The 21730-nt window shown below is 41.8% G+C and overlaps 1 protein-coding gene across 8 annotated transcripts in view; it reads left to right on the top strand.

The window, feature by feature from the left end:
• nrxn2b (neurexin 2b) overlaps positions 1-21730 on the top strand; it is a 667491-nt gene that overhangs the window by 362636 nt on the left and 283125 nt on the right. For 7 of the 8 annotated variants that reach the window (XM_079668270.1, XM_079668273.1, XM_079668275.1 and 4 more), the window contains 2 exons: positions 390-593; positions 4313-4339. In XM_079668270.1, coding sequence (XP_079524396.1) covers positions 390-593; positions 4313-4339 — 231 coding nt within the window. The remainder of the gene's footprint in view (positions 1-389; positions 594-4312; positions 4340-21730) is intronic. The other variant, XM_079668272.1, reaches the window with a different exon arrangement.

The raw sequence follows: 21730 nt of genomic DNA, 5'->3' as shown, positions 1-21730 counted from the left end.
AATCCGTGCAAAAGGATTCCCAACCAAGTACTGAGTGCATTAATGGACATTTTCAAATGTTTGATTGTGTTTTGCTGTTATAAATCTTTTTTTTTTACTTGGTCTGAGGAACTATTCTAATTTTTTGAGATAGGATTTTTGAGTTTTCTTAAGCTGTATGCCATAATCAGCAATATTAAAATAATAAAAGGCTTGCAATATTTCAGTTGATTTGTAATGAATCCAGAATGTATGACATTTTTGTTTTTTTAATTGCATTACAGAAAATAAAGAACTTTATCACAATATTCTAATTTTCTGAGACAGTCCTGTATACATACATTTTCTGGAAACAACCTTCCCTGTGTAACGTTTCAACCTCTACTCTCCTCTTCCTCGCCCCTATCCAGAGGCGACGGTGCTGAGTTATGACGGCAGCATGTACCTGAAGATCATAGTGCCGGTCACCATGCACACGGAGGCAGAGGACCTGGCGCTGCGCTTCATGTCTCAGCGGGCGTATGGCCTGCTCATGGCCACCACCTCCAAGGAGTCAGCAGACACCCTGCGGCTGGAGCTGGACGGAGGCCGCGTCAAGCTCACCGTGAACCTCGGTAGGTCGCCGTATTACATGGTCGTTGTCCCTGCTGACCTCCCCTTTCCATCCCTTGTCTCCTCATCGTCACTCGACGGTTTGACACATTGATCATTTGTTTTTGTTGTTGATAGTTAGTTGGGGAAACGCTTCTTCTTTTGTACCTCAGTTATGTTTTATTTGTTCTTTATGATGGAGAACACTTCATGTCATTATGTGTTGGCTGAACAAGCTAGCTGCACATTTATTTATTTGAGAAATGCCAACATTATGATGTTCAAAGGATATTTAATTGAGAAAACTGAGGTACAATACAGAAACTTCTCCTCAAAAGTGCTTGCTGCAGGAAAATATAACTAAAGGTCTCCCTCTGTGGGGAGTCACCCTGCAGTCATTTCTCCTCCATATTATTTGACCCCTTGTACCATCCCTTCTCCTTGCAATCACCAACTTCCTTGTGTGCCCTGTGAAGCCCCATAGCAGCTCCTCCTGTTTAAAAGCTCCATCTCTAACAGTATCCATGACACCCACCCTGGGCTTCAACCCACTGACCTGTCTCTAGCAGCTTTAAGGTGGCTCACTCCTGTTTCGCTCCTCCTCATGGTTCTGCCCTCTCCCTTTTTTGTGGAGTTAGCTGAGGAGTTCAATAGCTCTACTTTTGCCCAACAGCGGTGCTTACAGAAGATAGGTATTCTAGCATATGTAATTACAGACAAGTTAAAAGTAGAGGGGGGTGTCACAAAGTGTAAAAGGCAATCTTAGCGGGGAAAGTTCATTGAAATTGTAGAGCAGGGTTCGTAAGAGGGATAGTTTCAGAGATAGGGCAAATACATTCCTTCTAATAACTGGCTTCAGGAATGCAGACCTTTTTACTTGTTAAAATGCCATAGCGAAGAGTTTTAGTGCTCTGGGGAAGTTAGGTTTGACCTTCCAGCTTAAGGATACTTTAAGTCTGTGCTGAGCCTTTGAAGGACCAGAGTCTCAACGCTGAACCGGGGGGAGAAAGGTAACCCTGGGTTATGGGAGTTTAAGCCACCATAGAGACAGGAAGGGGGCGGGGCGGAGGTGGCCATTCCTTTCTTCTTCTACCTCCCTTTCTCTCGCTGCTCATCTAAACTCCACCTGGCCAAAACTCAGAAGATGGAACTTTTCATCCCTTCAATGGCCTTTATGTCTGCGGCCCTTGGATCAGACAGTCAGAGAGACCGGGTCACAGCTGAAGTTCCGCCAAGTTGCACGAACACCATCCACAGGGCCACAACTTCACCTGCTAGAAATCCCCATGCACACACCTACGTCAAATCCATAACACCAACGTGCTCATATTAGTATTCCAATTTCCATCCGAGAAATGGGACCCACATTCTAATGTTTCTGTTTTCAATTGGACTTAAAAGTTGAACAGTTGACTGACATTAAAGGTCTCCTCAGGACTTTTTTGCAAGTTAATCAATTACCAACTAAAGTAGATCAAAATCCTCATTACAATACACATTATCATTAGTTGTCAAGGCTTTAATCCTTGTTAGAATGATTAAAGCCCATCTAGTTACTCACTATCAAAGACAATAAAGACAGATTAAGCCCTAATGATATTTATTAGTGATGGATAATGACAATAACCAGCTTAATGTTTCTCCCTTTTTAGACGGTTGATTGTTATTTAACTCTGTCGATCATTTTTATTTATTGATCTGTTGAAAACACTTTCACCCACTTTAGGGACAAGAAATATTGCACAAATGTTGCCTCCTACGGACAACACTACTGCTTACAAACACATGTGGCCCCTAAATATAGTTTGAATAATTGTGTTTCTATAACCCCCGACTCTCTACAGCGTGACGCCGGTCCCTGGCTGTTTGTGTCCACTATTCTGTAGCGGTTGACAGCTCGAGACCACAACCCAACCACACTGCCACATGCACACACAGTTTACCGACACTAGATGGGGCTGAACAGCAATGAATTGAATTTAAAATATAGTATTCTATGGGGAATTATAATTTCATACTTTAATTATCCCTGTAAACTGTGACCTGTCCCTTAAGGTCACGGTAAGCTTCAGAGCAGAAAATAGTTTCTTGCTGTAGGGTACCGGTACTTAGCAAATGGTAACTGACCATCTGCTTTACCCAGTGCCTTCTACTTGAAAGACAGCACTTTTATCCAACACTCTATTCTGACAACACAGCTTGTAAAGTCATAACACCCTTAACAGTGTTTTTGTCGCACCACTTGTAGCAAATAGTAAAGTGGCAGCCCTATTTCTTGCACATTGTGTGCACCAGGCGTGATGTGGCTGGGATGTGCAGATCACCCTTTCTTGTCATTTACACTGTTGGGTTTCTCATGCTCCAAAGTGCTGCAGAAGGCAACTGAAACTCAAATTGCTGGGAAAGATTTACTAATGGTCACTGCGTTAGCTCTAGAAAGTTCACAGCAGATGCAAGAGAAGGTTATTTGTACACACAGTGAGAAAAATGGTTTCACACACGCAATCTTCTTCAAGATGGCAACCACATTAAGTTATTAAGGTCATATAAGTATAGACCAAAACATGTTAGGCTCTATCTGACTTTTTTTTTAATGAAGTTAAAGGGCCCATGTCATGGCCATTTCTATTGATCATAATTCCATTGTTGAGGTCTACTAAAATAGATTTATATTGTGCAATTTTCCAAAATCGCATTGGTTTCTCATACAGCATCTCTGTATAGTATGTGTATTCACTCACTGTCCTGAACGGCTTGTTGGAGCTCCTGCCCCTCCCCCCCCCCCCACTCCCTATAAGCCCAGTGGCCGTCTGCGAGACAACGAGACACAGTGAAACCCAGCCCGAACACACACACACCGACTCACTGCCTCACCGCATCCCGCCATCTCAGGGACGAGAAATCGGCGGAGCTGCAGCTTAGAAAAGATTGAGTGTGTGTGTGTGTGTGTGTGAGGAAGTCTGCGGATTTGTCAATTTGGACCAATCCGTGGACTTACCGTAACAGCTCCGTGGAGGTAACGTAACGGCTCCACGGATTGGCGTTCTGGGGCAGCATAGACAGGTGTTTTCTGTGTTAGAGTTTTACTCGCTACAGGGTGTACTTTGAGGGTTTGTGACTTTGCAGACCGTTTACATGCATAAAAACCTTCATAACACACAAGGGGACGGGTAATAACCGGAAAACCATGACATGGGACCATTAATAATTTATATTTTGTTTTACAAAGAGAAAAAACGTTAAAGGTAATACAATACACAAGTCATAAAGGTTTTGCCAGATGGTACGTAAAATAGTCTTTGCTAAGTATTTCAAAATGGTACTCCACTCAGATAAGACCTTATAATTCCAAGTACACAATTTGCATTTTGATGTAGTCTCTGTAATCACATATACAGTGTTTATTACATCATCAAACGATGCAATTTGCAGAGTTTCTTTTGACTATGTTGACATTGCACCACGCTCTCTCATTGTATCGTTCCCGTGGTGCTAGTCTTGCCTTCTGCTGTGCTTTGAGGGCATCGGGTGGAGAGGAGGGGTGTATGATGGGATTGATGGAGAAAAGGGTGATCCTGACTCAGAGCCTGTCCCCGGATGGTGGCCTCAGAGCAATGCTTGGTTGTCTGCAGAATGTACCTTGAAGGATGTAAAATGTCTTTTTCTCTTTTATCCTCTTTCTGTCTCTTTCTTTCTCTTTTCTTTTGATTTGATCTCACCATTTCGCTCTTTCTCCCGCCAGATTGTATCAGGATAGACTGTAGCCTCAGTAAGTGGTTCTATCCAATTTTCTGACTAAAATGTATCTGTCTATCTCATCTTGATTCTGTGCAGTCGCCCTTTTCTGCTTCCTCCTGACCTCATCAAGAGTGACGCCTCTCTCATTACCAACGTCACTCTTCCATATTTCCTTACCCATGAAACTGTTGGATTTATTTTTCCCATTACAGATCATTTACCCTCTTTGCCATTGTTCATTTTTGTTTTTCTTATCACCTCATTTGTATGTTTCTCCCCACCTCTTTTCAAGTACATAATCTAGGTCGTATTTGTCTTATTTTTATGAGTTACGTCACTTTGATTTCCCCTTTTCTTTCACAGATTGAATTAATGTTTTCCTTTCCTAATCATCAGAATTTTTCATCCTGCCATCCTCTTCGCTTGCCTGCCACACTCCGCTCTAAAATGATTTCATTGCCTCTCATCTGCTCGTAACCCATTCTATTCATTTCCCCATCAATCTTCTCCACAATTAATTCAGAAAAGGGCAACTTGACACGCCCCTGTTGGATATTCTATTTCTATTATGCAGAGCTGAGTCTTGGCTCCACTCGGCTACACACACAGGTGTTGCTTGTTTTCAATGTGGGACAAACAGTAGTTTTGGCCCCCAGAAAGCTAATTGCTTATCCACAGCACCGCATGGTGCGTGCTTGTTTTCAGAGCAAGCTAATGTTGTTCTGCCCCATGCTGACAGAATGATAGCAAACTGTTATTTCTATCTTGGCCACACTCAATTGAAAAACTAGCCCACAGGTAAGTGCTGCCAGCCACAGTGATGAAATTGGAGAAAACCTGATGTTTGCAACAATGTTTGTGTCTGTGTTTATGTCCATCAAAATCCATGTCAGTGTTGGAGAAGACAGATGTGGACTTGACTTTCACCCAGCGTGCGTGGAAATAGCTTCACAAAGCAATTAAGGGCTTTTTAATGTGTGTATCTACCCTTTAAAAAAAACTGTGCTCAGAGAATATGGCCATGCCTTTATTGAGTTATTTATCAATCTTCAGTTTGCAGTCAAAAAGATCACTATTGGGCAGGGGGTCAGTGTTTGCAGTTAGACTTTTGTTAACATTTTTGAGTAATGGTGATGGTTAAAATTCAGAGTTCATGTTTCAGTGGTAGGTGCTCCTGTAAAGTCATACACATGTGCATCCCATTTGATTGAGTCATATGATTGTGTGTTACATCTCTGCACTTAAAATGCACTTGGACACTTGTTTATGTCAGACTTGGTGGAGTGCAATCCAAAAACTCCAACAGCCCCTGCCAGGCATGAAAGTGGTCTCAGTTTATGACGAATCACACCACTTATGTGTGGAACCACTGTCATGACACACATTCAAACAATGCTTAGAGAGGGTCTGTACCCCGGGTTGACCACTAGATGTCAGACAAGCACTGGGGATAGTGTGTGATCTCCCTGCACTACGGAGGAGACTTTTATTATTTTCTTGGCTCTTAGTCATTTCTCTGAAATTGCCTTGAATTGTACTTGATTTTAATTGATCTTATATGGTGGTTGAGGTCACGACAGATTTGTTTGGATGTGACCGATGTTGCAGTGAGAGAATGTCAGCAGGCTGAGCAGTTCCTCCACATATTATTCACTTGTTCCTCATACCCTGATAATGGAAAGCCCTTTTTGTCATTGATTGCATTTAATTCAGCTGCTTTGTTTAAATATTGATGCTTTGTTCACTGCTTTGGCGAAAAATCTATCACACACTTGGAACACAAGGTTTCTGTTTTTCAGCAAGGAACATTTTATTATATTCTTTGGCTGACTGGGCAGCCTTACACAGCAGTGCCCTGCTTCATGGGCACTCAGTCACACACAACGTTGTTTAATGAATACCAGAATATGAATGTTTGAGTGTATAAAGGACGATTGGAGAATATGTGGATGAGAGGAAACGAGAGGGAGCAAACCAGAGTAGAGCTATAGACAACAATTTATTTGACGCCATGACATCTCACGGTCGATTCCTCAGAGACCTGCAGTAACTAAAGCCTTGAGCTTCATAAAGGGAATTTGGCTGGATGCTGCATGTAGATTTTTCTTCTAGGTAAAAAACACTTTAATTAGCACAAGGCAAAATTAAATTATAACATAAATACAAGGCTACTATTGACACAATGTATCTATAACACTATAGCAGGATGTCCCATCTTGATCTCGGGAAATCCAAAGAGATTCAGCAAAACCAGCTTTAGGACAAACATTGATCTCTCCCTCCTTAGCTTCAACACCTCATGTATGATACACTCACAAACATGAGGAACAATGGGAGCAATTGATCTGATCAGGGTGTGTTATAATTGGTTGCATTTGAGACCAAGCAAGCTCAACTGGCATACAATGCTTTTTTCCATGGCATTACTGCTGCTACTACTTCTAAAACGACAGTAGTTCACCTATTGACCTACTACTTGATCTTTTTTTTATTGCCGGTGCTTTGGAAGTAAAGGATCAGCCTTGTGTTTTTAATGCACTATATTGTGACCCTGCTCTCTCACCTTAATGCGTCTGGATATGATATGGAGCAGAGCTGTAGCCCTCAGCTGCAGTCAGGTCAAGGTGTTAGGCTGATGGTATCTGTTTGGAAGGTGGCCTTTCAGCAGCCAGCAGCCCCTTCTCTCTGAGTCAGATGAGATGAGATTTGCCGTGACATGACCAGCATGTGAGGCGCAAGCACTCCGTCTGCTAATGTCAAACCCTTTGGCCTATAAACCTGCAAATACTCACTCCACGCCACAATGAGATGCACGTTGTGTCTCTGTGGAGAAGAGATACAAAGTAACTGTTTACAATTCATTAAGTTAGCATATGGAAGCAAAAACAAATATATATAAAAAAAACACTATGTAAATCATTAGCATATGAATCACTGGACATACATGTGAAACAGGTGAAATATGCTCTTTTAATAATATGCTTCTTGACATTAACAGATGTTACCAGACAATGTAGAGTCAGGCAGTTAGCAGTGTATCTCCTTCATGTTACATAAAGGGCACAGACAAGTAGCACATGTTAAAGGCTTTCAAAACATTTGTTCTTAATCAGATTGCATTACAATTACAGGCTTAATCATATAATGATATAAACTGCCATTGATGTTAGTAATTGGTCAGTTTTTGTCTGACTGTTCAGCTATTTCTTTGATACTCTCTCTCTGCTTAGACATTTGAATCCAGCTTATCAACCTTGGTGAGCACTAACATCCCAGAGCGATTCACGGCCATGGCATTTAGATGAAATCTCCCACTTGTGTGCATACCGGGTGCTTTAAGGATTCCAACATCTGTGAACACACTGTTAATGTCAAGGTAATCCTTTTCAAGGTGTGAGTGCAGCATAATGGTAGCAATTTGTACTACAATGTTCTCAAGTACATGTGTTTTCTTACTACCTGCTCTGACTGCTAGAATGAACTTCTAAAGTTCAACCAGGGAATGCAGTGAACCACGATTGTTCCGTCCTAGCTAAAATGGCAAGGCACCTCATGCTTTTGTGCAGAATATTCTTAATATTGTGCTCTTTTACACCATTTGAGGGTGCTTAGGATGCTGGAGTTACATGACTTGTAACCACAGCTAACAACGAGCTTCAGCGTCCTGGATAATAAGTGGATGCTAAACTACGTTCTTAATTTTATATTGGATTACAAATGAGTTTTCTCAGTCTGTTGAGCCGCTTCTCAGAATCATACCGACTGCCCACTTATTTCAGTTTTTACTCCAAACAGGCAACTCTCATTACCTTTGGTAGGTGCATCACATTTTGAGTGCTAGATTTATTTCCCAGGAAATGTTGTTAGCAGTGGATTATTTGCAACAAAGCCTCACTCAAAAACAAACCTGTTGTATACAGATAATGAACTGAGGATAACTAAGATAGGGAAACTAAGTCATCCGGAAGCATGCATACAATGCTATTGATTTTCATTTAGTGGTAAGTGAATACCTCAGTCTAGTTTTCCAGTGACCTCCTCCTTAACCTATAATTGGGTATTTTCCCTGATAAATGTACTGCATGTAAGCCGACCTTGTTAGCTCTTTATTTAACTATATAAAATAAAACAGCATCGATAGCACATTAACTGTACAATGAGATGAGCACATTTCTATCCAAAGCTACAACAGTAATCTGAACGCCCACAAACACATATGTGCGCACGCACACGTGCACTAACAGATGCATGCATAATTTCACACACATTGTGGGCAGAGGAATGAATCTGAGATTTTGCCCCCACACTCTCTGTATATTCCTGTCACTGAAGCTGCCACCCTCCTCGGTCTTAAACGCTTCTATCGAGGTTGTCAGATGTCAAACTCCGCCCCTCATGTGTTTTGCACTCACAACTACATTAAATATGTAGCCCTGCAAAAGTGTTCACTAATTCAGTACATGTATACAGACACTGCAGGTGTCAAGGCCATTTTAATTTGAAATGGATGATTTGTTCAGAGTAATTTGTATTGAAATGTCTTTCCGTCCACCCCCTGTTCCCTTCTCGTTTGTCTCCAAGCAAATGGTCTCACTTACGTTCTCAGTGAATCAGAAATATTGAATTTGAATCCGTTTCAAATCGCTCACTTAAATCACGAGTCATCACATCCTATCTCAGCCAAATACACGTCAATGATGGAGATGCAGTAGGTTCTAGAAGCTTCCTCAGCATACACCACATCCGACAGTTTGTGAAGTTTCAGCATGTATCCGAGTTACACTTCATAGAATGTATTTTGCAGATGCTCTAATTAGATTTTTTAAAGGCAATTTATTGCTCCAACGGAGGATTCCCTGTTTTATTTAATGTTCACTTTATCCTCCAAAACCCCAGGCCAAATGTGATGCAATGCTAGTTATTAACATAATGCCTTAGATCTGCACGCTCAGAGATGGATACGTCATTTGATATAAATAGATTTGTATTACATTTGAATAATGAACAGTTGTCTGTGTGATATGAGTGCCTGTTAAGCCCCAGTTAGAGAAAGATTACATTACATGTCTTTTGTTAGGCGCTTTTATCCAAAGCGACTTACATACTTTCAGTGGCAATCCCCACAGGAGCAATTTCGGGTGTACTGTCTTCAGGGACACAACGACATGCTGACTGCAGTGGGACTCGAACTTGCTACCACCTGATTTTAAGTCCAGCACACTGTCCACTTAGCCACAGCCTCCCCAAGATAATCTAGATAATTTGTAAACTCATTGGATATGAGCTGCCTTCCTCGCAGTTGCCTATAAATAGTGTGCTGTCACACACATCTTATTTTCCCTCAAAAACATGCTTATAAATGTATCCTCCATGGATTCAACTTCATTTCACTTCCACACATTTTATCATATTTTGCATTTTGCAAATTTTTAATGGAAATGAACGAATTGCCTCTTAAAATGTTCAACAGAACTGGCCTAATAAAGAAGTGCTTTGAGTGCTATATGAACTTCAAAGGAATATGTAATCTGCAGTTGTATAACTGCTGTACAGCTGGAATGGTATGTGTGAGGGTGGGTTTGTTTGTGTGGAAACATCCATGTGCAATTACTATTTATATGTACACTGCTAATGTTTACATTGCAATGTACTGTAGCGTATAGCTTTCTTACTATGCACAATATTAATATGCTGTAAACATTATTGTTAACTGAGGCTAGTAGCCACGGCCATGCACTCAGGTTTAAATACAATGACATGTGATGGGTATACATATTATTATGTATTGCTGTAAAGACACATGCTATGATTAGAAACAAATTATACTCTCTAGTTCCATTTTATATTATATATTAGATTGCTGGTATGACACCTAAGCTCTAAGAGGTGCAGTTAAATCTTTGCAGCTTTGAATTTAAAAACAGAAACTGATATTTGGTTGACTTTGGATTCATGTTGTTTCTTTTTTCTTTTTATCTGATTTGATTGTTTATGCATGTGCTACTGTTAGGAACAAAACTGGTCCTGCATTAGTATTATTCATAACAGTTTGATAATGGTGTTGGTTGTTTTAATAGGCAAAACACATATTTCAAATATGAAAACAAATGCAGAACAATTGTTGTTAAAATCGTCTCTGAAAAAAGAGAAATCAGCCAAACATTTATCCCATTGCCTGTAATTGCACCACAGAGTGAAACATAATAGAGACAAAGAAAATAAATAAATGAGGAAAACCAGGGGTTAGTAATGCTTAACTAATGACAAATGGTCCCGACAAGGATGGTGCTGTGCCCGTTGTTTTCTGTTTTCCTATTTACTTCCTCCTCTCTCCCTCCTGCCTCCGCTCTCTGTGATCTTGGGACACCTTAGGCAATCTGCTCACTAGACCTGACCGGGCAGGGAGATTGCCACCGTGCCCTTTCTGTCTAACAAGAGTTATGCACACCAATGTTCCACTGCCTCGTTGTACTCCAGCCACAGTTTCCATTCTTCTACCTGTTGGCCGAACAAGAAAGGAGCAGTGGGAGCATGTTTCAGAAGACAATGGGTCCACTGAACGGCTCTTAGAGCATGTCGGGCAGGAGAAGGAAGGCTTGTCTTGTCAAAGCCTTCTGGGAGTAGCTTGCAGCTTTTCCCTCTGGGAGTCAGCTCTGGCAGCCAAGTGGTGGAAGCCATCTTTGCCGCTAACAAGTTGTGATTCACAAAGACTCAATGGTGGCAAGTTAGTTTTCAGTTGAGCAATTGACTGGTGGAATTAGATTAAGTAACCATTAGACACCCCATGTGCTCTCCTCTTGGCCACAATTGAATGTTGTGAATTGTTTGCTATAATGCAATGCTGATGTCCTTTTCTAGTTTCCTCTGTCATTTGCTTTGTTATCATGATTGGGAGACTGCTGTCCCTTATCTCAAATGCACGTCTGATGACATTTTGCCTCGTGAGACCAATGCATCTTAATGTCTGATTAGCGTTGAGGTTTTATTTAGAAATATTGGTACCACTAAGACTAGTTTTTAAAAATATAAGACATTGGCAAATACAATTTAAGAATCTTGTAGCTTTAGTCTGACTGGACTGCTATTGCACATAAATCCAGTACTTAAATATAAAAGGTAGCACAAACATTATTTGTCTCTTGTTCTACTAAATTAACAAATACGCTCAATAAAGGCTCGGTGCAATGGGAGCTTGCTATCACTATTTAAACAAACACAATTACAGTAAAGTAAAGTTTAGTAATCAGCATACACGCTTGAGTGCAGAAGTGCAAAATATATTTTGTTCCATCAATAGAACAAAGATTGTTCGTCTCCACATGGGGTACAGGCTTCCTTTGCATAGAGTTTTTCATGGCATCAACACAACAACAAAGTTGTTGAAATTGATCATACCTCATCGACTGCTTGGAGGACAGGACCTTTGTGTTGTATTTGAATGTGGCACAGCCCCAGTCCACGATCAGTCTGCCTCCTTTCAGCCCTGAACAGGCGACAGGTTAGATGTGGACTCATTACAGAGACTCTAATGAGAGAACCGGCAGCAGCCTGGAGCTGTCGGGACCCATACTGCCTTGCAGGACTGATAGCCACCCCATGACATTGTGCCCTCCTGCCACTACATGCTGGAAAATGCAGTTCAAATCATAAATCAGAATCCCCTCAGGGACCATTTTATAAAGAGTGAGAGAGAGAGAGAGCTGTGAGAAGGGGGACAAAATCAAGAGAGCGAAGGAAACTGATAAGGAGCCGAGGATGGAATGCGAGCATGAAAAAAGGCAACGAGGGAGGATGCAGATGGCCGTACGAAAGGCAACAAGGGAGTGTTTGAAGCTCTAAAGGGAGCTCTCAAATTCTGGAGGACCGCTCAAATGTATGATTCATTTCCTGCTTCTCCAAATCAATCTGCTGTCCTCTCAACATCCTACCGACTCAAATATGTCTCCCTGCGGTTGTCATCTTAAATTCTACGAACTATCGACGGAGGTTATCTTGTCATGGATGCTAAAGCTCCCTGCTGCACATGAGCGAGAACAGTGGGAAAGAGAAAGTGTGTGGGCCCTGATAGCATGCAGTGAATACAAATGCCTGTGTGAGCAAGCGCCACAAACGCATTTTGCTTCAGAGGAAGGAAAGTACACACTGCCTTATCTCTGTAATTGGCACGGGGGGTCAGAGCGGCAGGCGTAGATAATCATGGCTGGGGGTCATAATCTTCTTGCTGCTCCCCTCCCTCCTTCTTATTTGTCTTCTCTCATCAACCCCTCCCTCACCATCACAACCACGCACACCATTTTGTACTTTTTTCACAAACTCGTCACATCTTTGTTGTCCCCATTTGTGATGCAGCACTGTGTGGGATATGTTTTGGATGTGGCCTCAGGGAGGGGGCTTTTTGCTGTCAGAATGAGATGGTGTCCTCAATTGATTACAGACCCCTACTTAACCACTTCCCAATCCTTTACACAAATACACCAATACATATCTATTTTCTAGTACTACGCATACAATGGAACTAAGAGACCTACTTTACACCGGGCACGACTTAATGGATTAAAGGTAGACACAGGTCTTTTGGAATTATAGGGAACCGTAGCGTGGTAGATTGATAGTTAGGAGCAACGACACAATAAGCCATAGATGGAGGAGGGTCTTGATGTGGATGTCCCGTTGTATCTCTATCAACATTATCTGTTCATATCTTTCACTTACATCACGTCATCTTCACTGTTAGCAGATGACTGCAATTTAAAGGACACGCGTGCAGGCATTTGCACACAGCTTTTCACCAGATCTGCAGCGATAGTTCTGTCTGTGCTCCTTTTTAATATAGCATATGTGATATCTTAAGATAGGAGCCAAATAGCATTATCGTCAAGAGGTCTAATCCTGATAGACTGATAGTCGTTTGCCATAGAAACCATATTAATGTCTGAATTCTTATTTAACCGTTGCTGCTATCTGCCTTTGCTTAAACATAAAAATAGTGCATACAGTATACTTCATTCCACAGCAGTAGAAAGGAGCTTTGCTTTAACGTATTGTTATAAGCACAGTATGACTATTTTTAAATGACAGAGGCAACAAAGTGAAAGGTGTGTGTTTTGGCTTGAATTTAAACATGGCAGTTACTCTACACTTACTTCTCAAGAATTACCAAATGGAATCAGAGTGTCTCAATAATCCATAGAAATCATTTGCCTTGTCCTACCTAATTTGATCAGGTTTCTGGATTGTCATACCGTGTAATATTTTCGAAGTATGTCAAGAAGTGTCCTTTACAACATCTTATCAGCCGACACCTTTTGCAACCATGTTAATAAAATGTTGTCAGAAGGCTAGACAAATACTGATATTGGAAATGAGGGCAACATGTTAGACCTATGAAATATATATATATATATATGTATATATATTTATTCCAAGTTTCACAAGGCTATATTGAATCCTGAATCAGCAAAGCTTGTCAGTGCAGTGAAAAAAAGCGATTTACGTTTTCTTTTCAAACCAAAACGTCCATATATTATTTAAAAATACATGATCCAGATGTTATTATCCTGATTGTTGCAGTTTTCCACAATAGTTGCCTATTAATTAATGACAGCTGCATGTCTTTTATCAATCTTAAATATCCTCTCTAACATTTGGCATTAGCAGCAGCTCTAACAGTTCTTAACACAGAGCAGCAATAGCATCATAGCACATTGAGAAAGTGGGGCTATACCACAACAACAATACATTGGTTTGGTTATTCACCTGCCGGCCTTATAAAGAGATATCATGGAGCTTCTTAACAGATGTTCATTAAGTTCAATCATATTGGTAAAGCTTCAGTTCACAAGTGGACCCCTGATGCTTTAAACAAGAAGCATTTCAAAAGCATACATAATACTATAAGGGGATATTTGGTGTTAGGCTTGTTTTACAAATCCTTCTGCATAATATATTTTGATTACATGCTGAACATGTTAGAGGGTATTATATCTGTGTGTCGTAAAGCTGGCAGGATATTATAGCTTGTGTACAATGTGATTTAGCTCCTCATCAGAAACCCACTGCTATATCCATTATCTCGCCTGCATCCATGCAGGATGCAATGAGACGGGTAACTAAAGAAAAGCCAGTTAACCCCTTTATACATAGTTTTTATTTGTAGTGTTTGTGTGTTAGAGGTAATTTTACCCATGGGAAAACACTAGTAGTTTAATTTCAAACATATTTATTCCAGGTCATACAGTATAATCACCTATGATTTATTATGTCAAGCCTTAAGTATTAAAGAGCTTACAAAATGAAGGACAATACTGTTCTTATTACGATAATATACTATTATTAATGGAAAATCATTTGTCATTAATGACAATATGCCCGCTGTATTTATAAATCGTGATTTATTACAACTTTCCATGCTCGCTTCCTATGTTACACGACCACTCCGAACAAAGCAGCTTTCGCCGGTTAGTGACGTCGCGCACATCACGGTACGTCACGAATAGAACACTTGTTGAATAATACACTACCTATATGGCTTGTTCCGCTCTCCGAGAGCTTACAGGTGTGAACCCACAATACTGAACACTATTGAGAGGAGACTGAAGTTTAAGAAACAAAAGGCTTTATTTCCAAAACCGGTGATACAGAACAGCTGAGGGAATTGATATTCACAATGTCCAGGGCCAGGGAGTTTCTCCGGAGGTGGAGCGGAGGTCCGAAGCCGGGCATCCAGTTTGCGAGTGCGAGCAGGCTGGAGCAGGTGTGCGGAGATGCAAGGAGGAACACAGGCGAGGTGAGCCGGGGATCCAGAGCTGACGAGAGCAAGCAGGCTGGGGCAGGTGTGCGTGGAAGCACGGAGGAACACAGACGAGGGGTTGGTGGCTGGACGTGGCAGGCAGAGGAGTAGGCAGATGGATTCTGAACAGAGAGAGCACAAGGTGAGGATTTACAGGAACACTGAGATTAGGTTTTGCTAAGAGCTAAATACAAAGACGTATTACCACTGTGGTGAGGCGACGAACTGGTGAATACTTGATGACCAAAACCGGGTATATAAGCAGGTGTAGCTGAGTAGTTGAATCAGTGTGACGAGCAACAGCTGAGGAGGTGAGTTGGCGGGAATCGAAAGTAGGTCAGCCACGCCCAGTAAGGAAGACAGACAGACAACAAACACAAAAAAGGGGAAAAGAAGGAGGCAGCACTGTAGATTCTCACATGGCTGATGTCGTACTCAGGAGACAGAATCGAGCGACAGTGAGTCGTCAATAGACTCAGTGCACTTTCAAGAAGAGGAGGATCCTCTTCTTGAAAGAGAAAGAAAAACATCCCGTAGCCAGATGTTGAGACGGCCCCACATCCCCATACAACATATAGCTTGTCGATTATTCTTGGAGTCTTATTGCTGTGCATCCTTTGTCATAATATTTGGCCCTTCAATGCATTGAAACAGGACTCAGCTCAGCTGTGTTCTACTCATGATTTCACCACCGGAAATGGCAGAAGTTGATGTTTCCGGCGCAACGAACAATTGTTACTAACTGAAAACGTGTGTATGCTGTTATAATCGTGACTTATTAAAAATACATCAATAATAAAAAAAAATCATATGGCACATTTCACAATGCAAATGCAACCTCTATCATATACCAAGCCCACTAACAGGTGCTATTAGCATTTTCTAAGCTCTTTAAGGTGTATATTTGAAGGAAAAGTGACAATAATCTTATCATTTTAAAAATGTTCGATACCACCTTCATGATATATTTATAAAATGTTCCCTAATTATTTACATATTTATACCTTCTGGATTTGTCAAACTTTTATTTTTCGACTCATATGTTTTAATGTATGTATTATACATATATAGCATACTTGGCAGTGTTTAATATATATATATATATTTTCTCCAAATGTATCGCTGATAAACAACTTTCTCTGCTCTGGTTTGTTTTGGAAGTATGACAAGAACAATGAGGATTTATCTTGCATGTCTAAATCATTGTTGCTTTTCATAAAGGATATGAAGCATGGCGTCTTTGCACACGGCGTCCTCAAACTTGTATTAACATTAGAGTGGAGGGTGGTCAGCATATGAGAGTGGCTGCTGGAACAGCTTTGGTGTCCTGGAGTTTAGGCCCTGCATCCAGACAGTCTGCAATCACTTGAGTAATCAAGTTTGAAGGTTGTGAGGAGCAAACGGCCATTAACCTCCCAAACACAGGCCGGCATCATGCCTGCAGAGGACAGAGGTGTGTGTGTGTGTGTGTGTGTGTGTGTGTGTGTGTGTGTGTGTGTGTGTGTGTGTGTGTGTGTGTGTGTGTGTGTGTGTGTGTGTGTGTGTGGGTGTGGGTGTGGGTGTGGGTGTGGGTGTGTGTGTGTGTGTGTGTGTGTGTGTGGGTGTGTGTGTGTTGCTGTCTGATGGATAAAGTGGATTGTGAGTGGGTCTGGTGGAAAGAGTGTGAGTGCATTGTGCATGTCTGCAGCTGACTGTCATCACTTGGGTTGATAGATTGTGTGTGAGTGCATTGTGCATGTCTGCAGCTGACTGTCATCACTTGGGTTGATAGATTGTGTGAGTGTGTGTTTGTGTTCATATCTAAGTGCAATGGTGCTTTCATGAAAGTGTTATGCCACCTTGACTACAGTCTGGTTATAAATGTGTGCTGGTGGTATCTATTCATTCTAATTGGTGGTCAAATCAGGCCATGAATCGTGCTCTGTCGGCCCAGCCAATATGATCTGAGCACACATTATTCGCATATGGCGGTACAGTGTGTCTGTGCTTGTTATGCCCAGGCCTGTGACCGCCTGTTTGACATGCCACTGTGTCGGCGGGTGTGACGCCATGCTGAACCAACCCATCTGCTCCAAGCCAAGCTGGCACAAGGGAGGAATCATTGGAGGCAGGCATGAGGAAAAGGCCATTGGAACGGGGGTTTGGCGAGGCATGGCATCCAACAATCTCCTGAACTACTGCACTCAAAAAGGTCCAGAGCTTAAACAAGGGTGTGATGGAGTGTGAGGGTGCTTATGTGTTCAGTGGAGACTATGCAAGTGAATACACTTATTAAAAGGGGTTAAGTTGTCCACCTCAGTAGCTGCAGAAAAGTCCCAAAAGCCTTCAGCTGTTGCTGAAGTCTTTATTATGTAAATTAATGCTGATCAAAGTATTATCAGGACTGGTGTTTGCATGAATTAAATCTATTCTGAAACTTTAACTGCCAACAAGGCAGTTTCAATGAGTCTCAAAAATGTAACCAAATTATAATGTTGATGTCGTTTTGGAAAATATATTCAAGTACGCAGTTTTACAAAACGGAAGCTATTTGTGTTCCTCGTGGTGATCGCCAACTGAATGTCATAGTTTACTCACATATGTATTCCTCGTTACATCATGGGGTAGAGGTGTATGTATTGTAGGTGGATTGCTGTAGGATTAGGATTGTGTTTGATAATGTGTGTGTGGGTCCTAGGTGTGGGAGTGTGCATGTTTTCAATGTAGGCAAAATGTGGTACTTTCATACTGATTGGGGATTTCTGAAAGAAGACAGATAAAGACATTGTTATTTTCTAGTCAACTTCATTCACATTCTGTACAATGTTGGGTTAAAAATCCAGAGTAATGGGTAAGGTCAAATATGTAGTTGTATGAAGTTATGGCCAGGTTAAAGGTTGGGGATAGGAATGTTTACTCTAAAGTAAAGCTTCCAAAAAACACATTCAATACAGTGTCCTCAAACAGACGCCACATGTGTTTTTATGTGTAATCTTGGGTCTCGAGCAGGTTATCATTGTGTTCTTCAGGACACATCAGGGGTCCCTTTCTGTAGAGCTATGAAATGTTCAGTTTTTATAGGATTTGTTATTTTGGGTGGGAGGGGAGCATTCAGCTTAAGAAGCAACACACTGTGAGGTTCTGTTGAAAAAAAGAAAAGAACAATCAATAACAAGCCAAGCAGATTCATAGGAGATGCAATATGGGAAGGTGCTTTGGAAGTGGAGATCCAGTAGCAGGGACAGATCAGTTGTTGGTGTGCAGAGAGCAGCAGAGTCATCTGAGGTTAAAGTGATCCAGCAGAAGGAGAGGGTTGTTGGAGAGACATACGAGGAGACGACAGAAAGGGAGAGAGCGTGTGTGAGGCAGAGTGGGGGCGTTCCTCTTCATTACCGACACTAAGGAGCCATGCCAGGAGCACAGATGGCAGAGGAGAGACGGGGCATGGGGTTGGCACATAAACTGCAACACACACTTGCACACTGCATACGTTCACACACTCTAAACGTCATAAAAAATATGTAAATCTAAAGAATAAGTCCTCAAAGCTAAATATGCTCTCCTTACATTTTTGATATACAACCTAGTTACAACAAACACACATTCACACATATATTGTCCATCACCTGCTTACACTCACATACACATACACACACACTCACACATACTCGCCCACAAACACAAGCATGTGTCATCCATCCATCCTGTGGTGTTCCCGTGCCAGGAAAGAAGATGTGCTGACACTGCACTGCTCTCCTTATCTGTTGGCAGTCTCACTTACTCTACCCACACACCCACACACACACACACACACACACACACACACACACACACACACACACACACACACACACACACACACACACACACACACACACACACACACACACACACACACACACACACACACACACACACCACACACACACACACACACACACACACACACACACACACACACACACACACACACACACACAACTCACTCACACACATACACACCACTCACACATACACACTGACTACCATGTGATTACATTCCTTTTCTCAAACACTTTACCTTAAGTGATACTCTAACCTAAGCCCTACATTTAAATGTAACATCACCTTTTTGAAATTGCTTCTCTCCCTTCACCTCTCTTTATATGTCATTCTCTCACACACACACACACACACACACACACACACACACACACACACACACACACACACACACACACACACACACACACACACACACACACACACACACTCAGACCCCCACTGGTCCAATTAAGAGCACTGGTCTGTTTGCACAGCGGGATTGCAGGGCAGCATGTTTGTGTGTGGGAGATGTATCCATTGTGCACAGCATGTACTGCTCTCCTCTGCAAATTTTAACGGAAGTGCAAGCTCTCACACTTTCTCTTGATCCCTCTCTAACACACGCACACACAAACACACACTTAGACCTCTCACAACTGTTGGAAAGCAAGAGGCCATACAGTCTCAGCGTACAGCCTGCAGTCCCTACAGTACACCTAATAAATGCCTACCATATATCCACACTTTAGCTGAAGTCCCTTTGGTACAGAAAATCCCTCTTAACACCAAATATGAGTCTGTTTTTGATATCTACACACGTCATTTACCGTGAAACTTTGAAAGCAATCAAAGAAAAACACCACTAATGGGGAATAATGATTACTGGAATAATGTTGGTGGTTTTCTTCTGCATGATCATGTTCAAATGTTAGATTAGATTTTTGATGTCCGCACAGTAACGAGGAAAATATGTTTTTCCTGGAACGATGACATATGCATGTCTTATTCTGCTATATTTGTTGGCAGTTGTACAATAATTATTTGATATTAGGTGTATGTGGCATTCATGCTTCTTGAAGTACACACACTCTTGTATACTAATTTTAGATGTATTGTCAGACACATGCTGGTAAAGTAGACACGAGTTGACATTTCCAAATTGCATTACAAACACTATTACAGAAAAGCAAGCCTGTAGGGTAATTCCTGTGGTTTTACTTTGAAAGAACAAGTCTCCCTTTGGCATACAGTATATTCAATGCACCTAAACAAGTATTAGCATATGTCTGTGTGAGTGCGTTCACAATCATTCAGTGTGCTTCCCCAGATGGGTGCACAGTAGGGGGCTGCCTGGGGTCTATCACCTGTTAGTGAAATGCTAATCATGAACATAAATAAGTCCAACACTCATACTGCACATGCAAATGTTTCCACTTTGATGACGACAAAAGAGGATTGATCTTTTTTCGATCCTCCTCTTTTCCATATGAATTTACAAAGAAATCCCCCTGGTCATCATTTGGTGTCTCTAGTTGGATTTCTATCCTGCTCTGCTGTTCTGCATGAAAAATCTACTTCAATCATCTGGTTTGCACCTTCATCCAGACATGTTCTCTGTTCTCTTCCTCTAGCCCCTCCTCAGGTTCTCTTTTTTTCACGTCCTATTTTCTAACACTCAGCGTCCTCCCTCTTTCCTCAGAGTGGGGCTGCTGAGCTGAGAATGAAACACTATTGTTGAGAAATTTTAATTGGACTGCATGTGATTGTTGGTTTTCGCAGAAACGCGTGACCTTAAAAGTCCCCAGTGCTATATGCTAATAATTAGGCCTATCTTTTCTAGGAAATGTAAATCAAAGAACTTGAACTGGCAGTTGTTCTACTCTCTTTTCTTGTCTTCATCTATGTGTCCACCTTGTTACCTTCTATCCCAACTTGAGCAGGAACCCAAAGGAACAAGATTCAAAGCTCCATAACTCAATCAAAGTAGTAAGTGCAATATGTATTCACAATATCCGACTTTAAAATGGGAGTTAGACTTTTAATCCAAACTCTCATTGCATACGAACATACAGTAACATGGCATGGCAGTATCAGGCATCACATTAAATCCTCAGGCTCAGGCATCACATTAAATCCTCAGGCTCAGGCATCACATTCAATCCCTCCCAGCAGAATTTAACTTCCTCACACCCCCTGCTGTTACCCCTGACCCCTACAATTTCAGCACTCTAACTACATTTGCTTGAGTGACCCTGACAATGGCCTGCCCCCATGTATGACTGTGATTCATAGCTGGTTCTGTTGTGGTCTACTATTGCACCAGCCCGGACCCAGCCGGAACCGCCCGTGGGCCCTCCTGCTGAGGCCCTGTTGTTCTGTCTGATACGTTGGCGGGCAGTGATCGCTCCTCTGTGCCCGGCTCCAAGCCCTCTGGCCAGCATTAGCCCTCCACACGTTTGTTTGCTTAACAACATGTCGGGAGCGCTCGCTGGGTTCGCTGTGTAGCCGCCAGCATCGGTCACGGATGATTCTGAGTGACAACGGGGATGTTAGCTGGACCACAATGCAATGCAACATAAACAAATTAAAATGCCCCATCACCCTTTTATTTTTAGCCCCCGGGTTTCTGAAAGGTCACCATGGGTCTTAATCTCTCTGTCACATTTACACAGTGACATCAAACCGAACACCAGCATCATGTATCATTTCCTGATTGTCATGATACAAATGTTGTCATCAATGACTGATTAGCAGCTTCACCCTCCAGAGTTGTTTTTGACTAGTGTTGAGGCGTAATGATTACATTACTGTGTTGGAGTACTCAGGGCTGCCGCAGCGACCACACAGCCT

The sequence above is a fragment of the Notothenia rossii genome (genome assembly GCF_949606895.1).
Source record: "Notothenia rossii genome assembly, chromosome: 3".
Classification (NCBI taxonomy): domain Eukaryota; kingdom Metazoa; phylum Chordata; class Actinopteri; order Perciformes; family Nototheniidae; genus Notothenia; species Notothenia rossii.
Note: the sequence above shows the minus strand (reverse complement) of the source record. Positions and strands in the feature narration are given on the sequence as shown.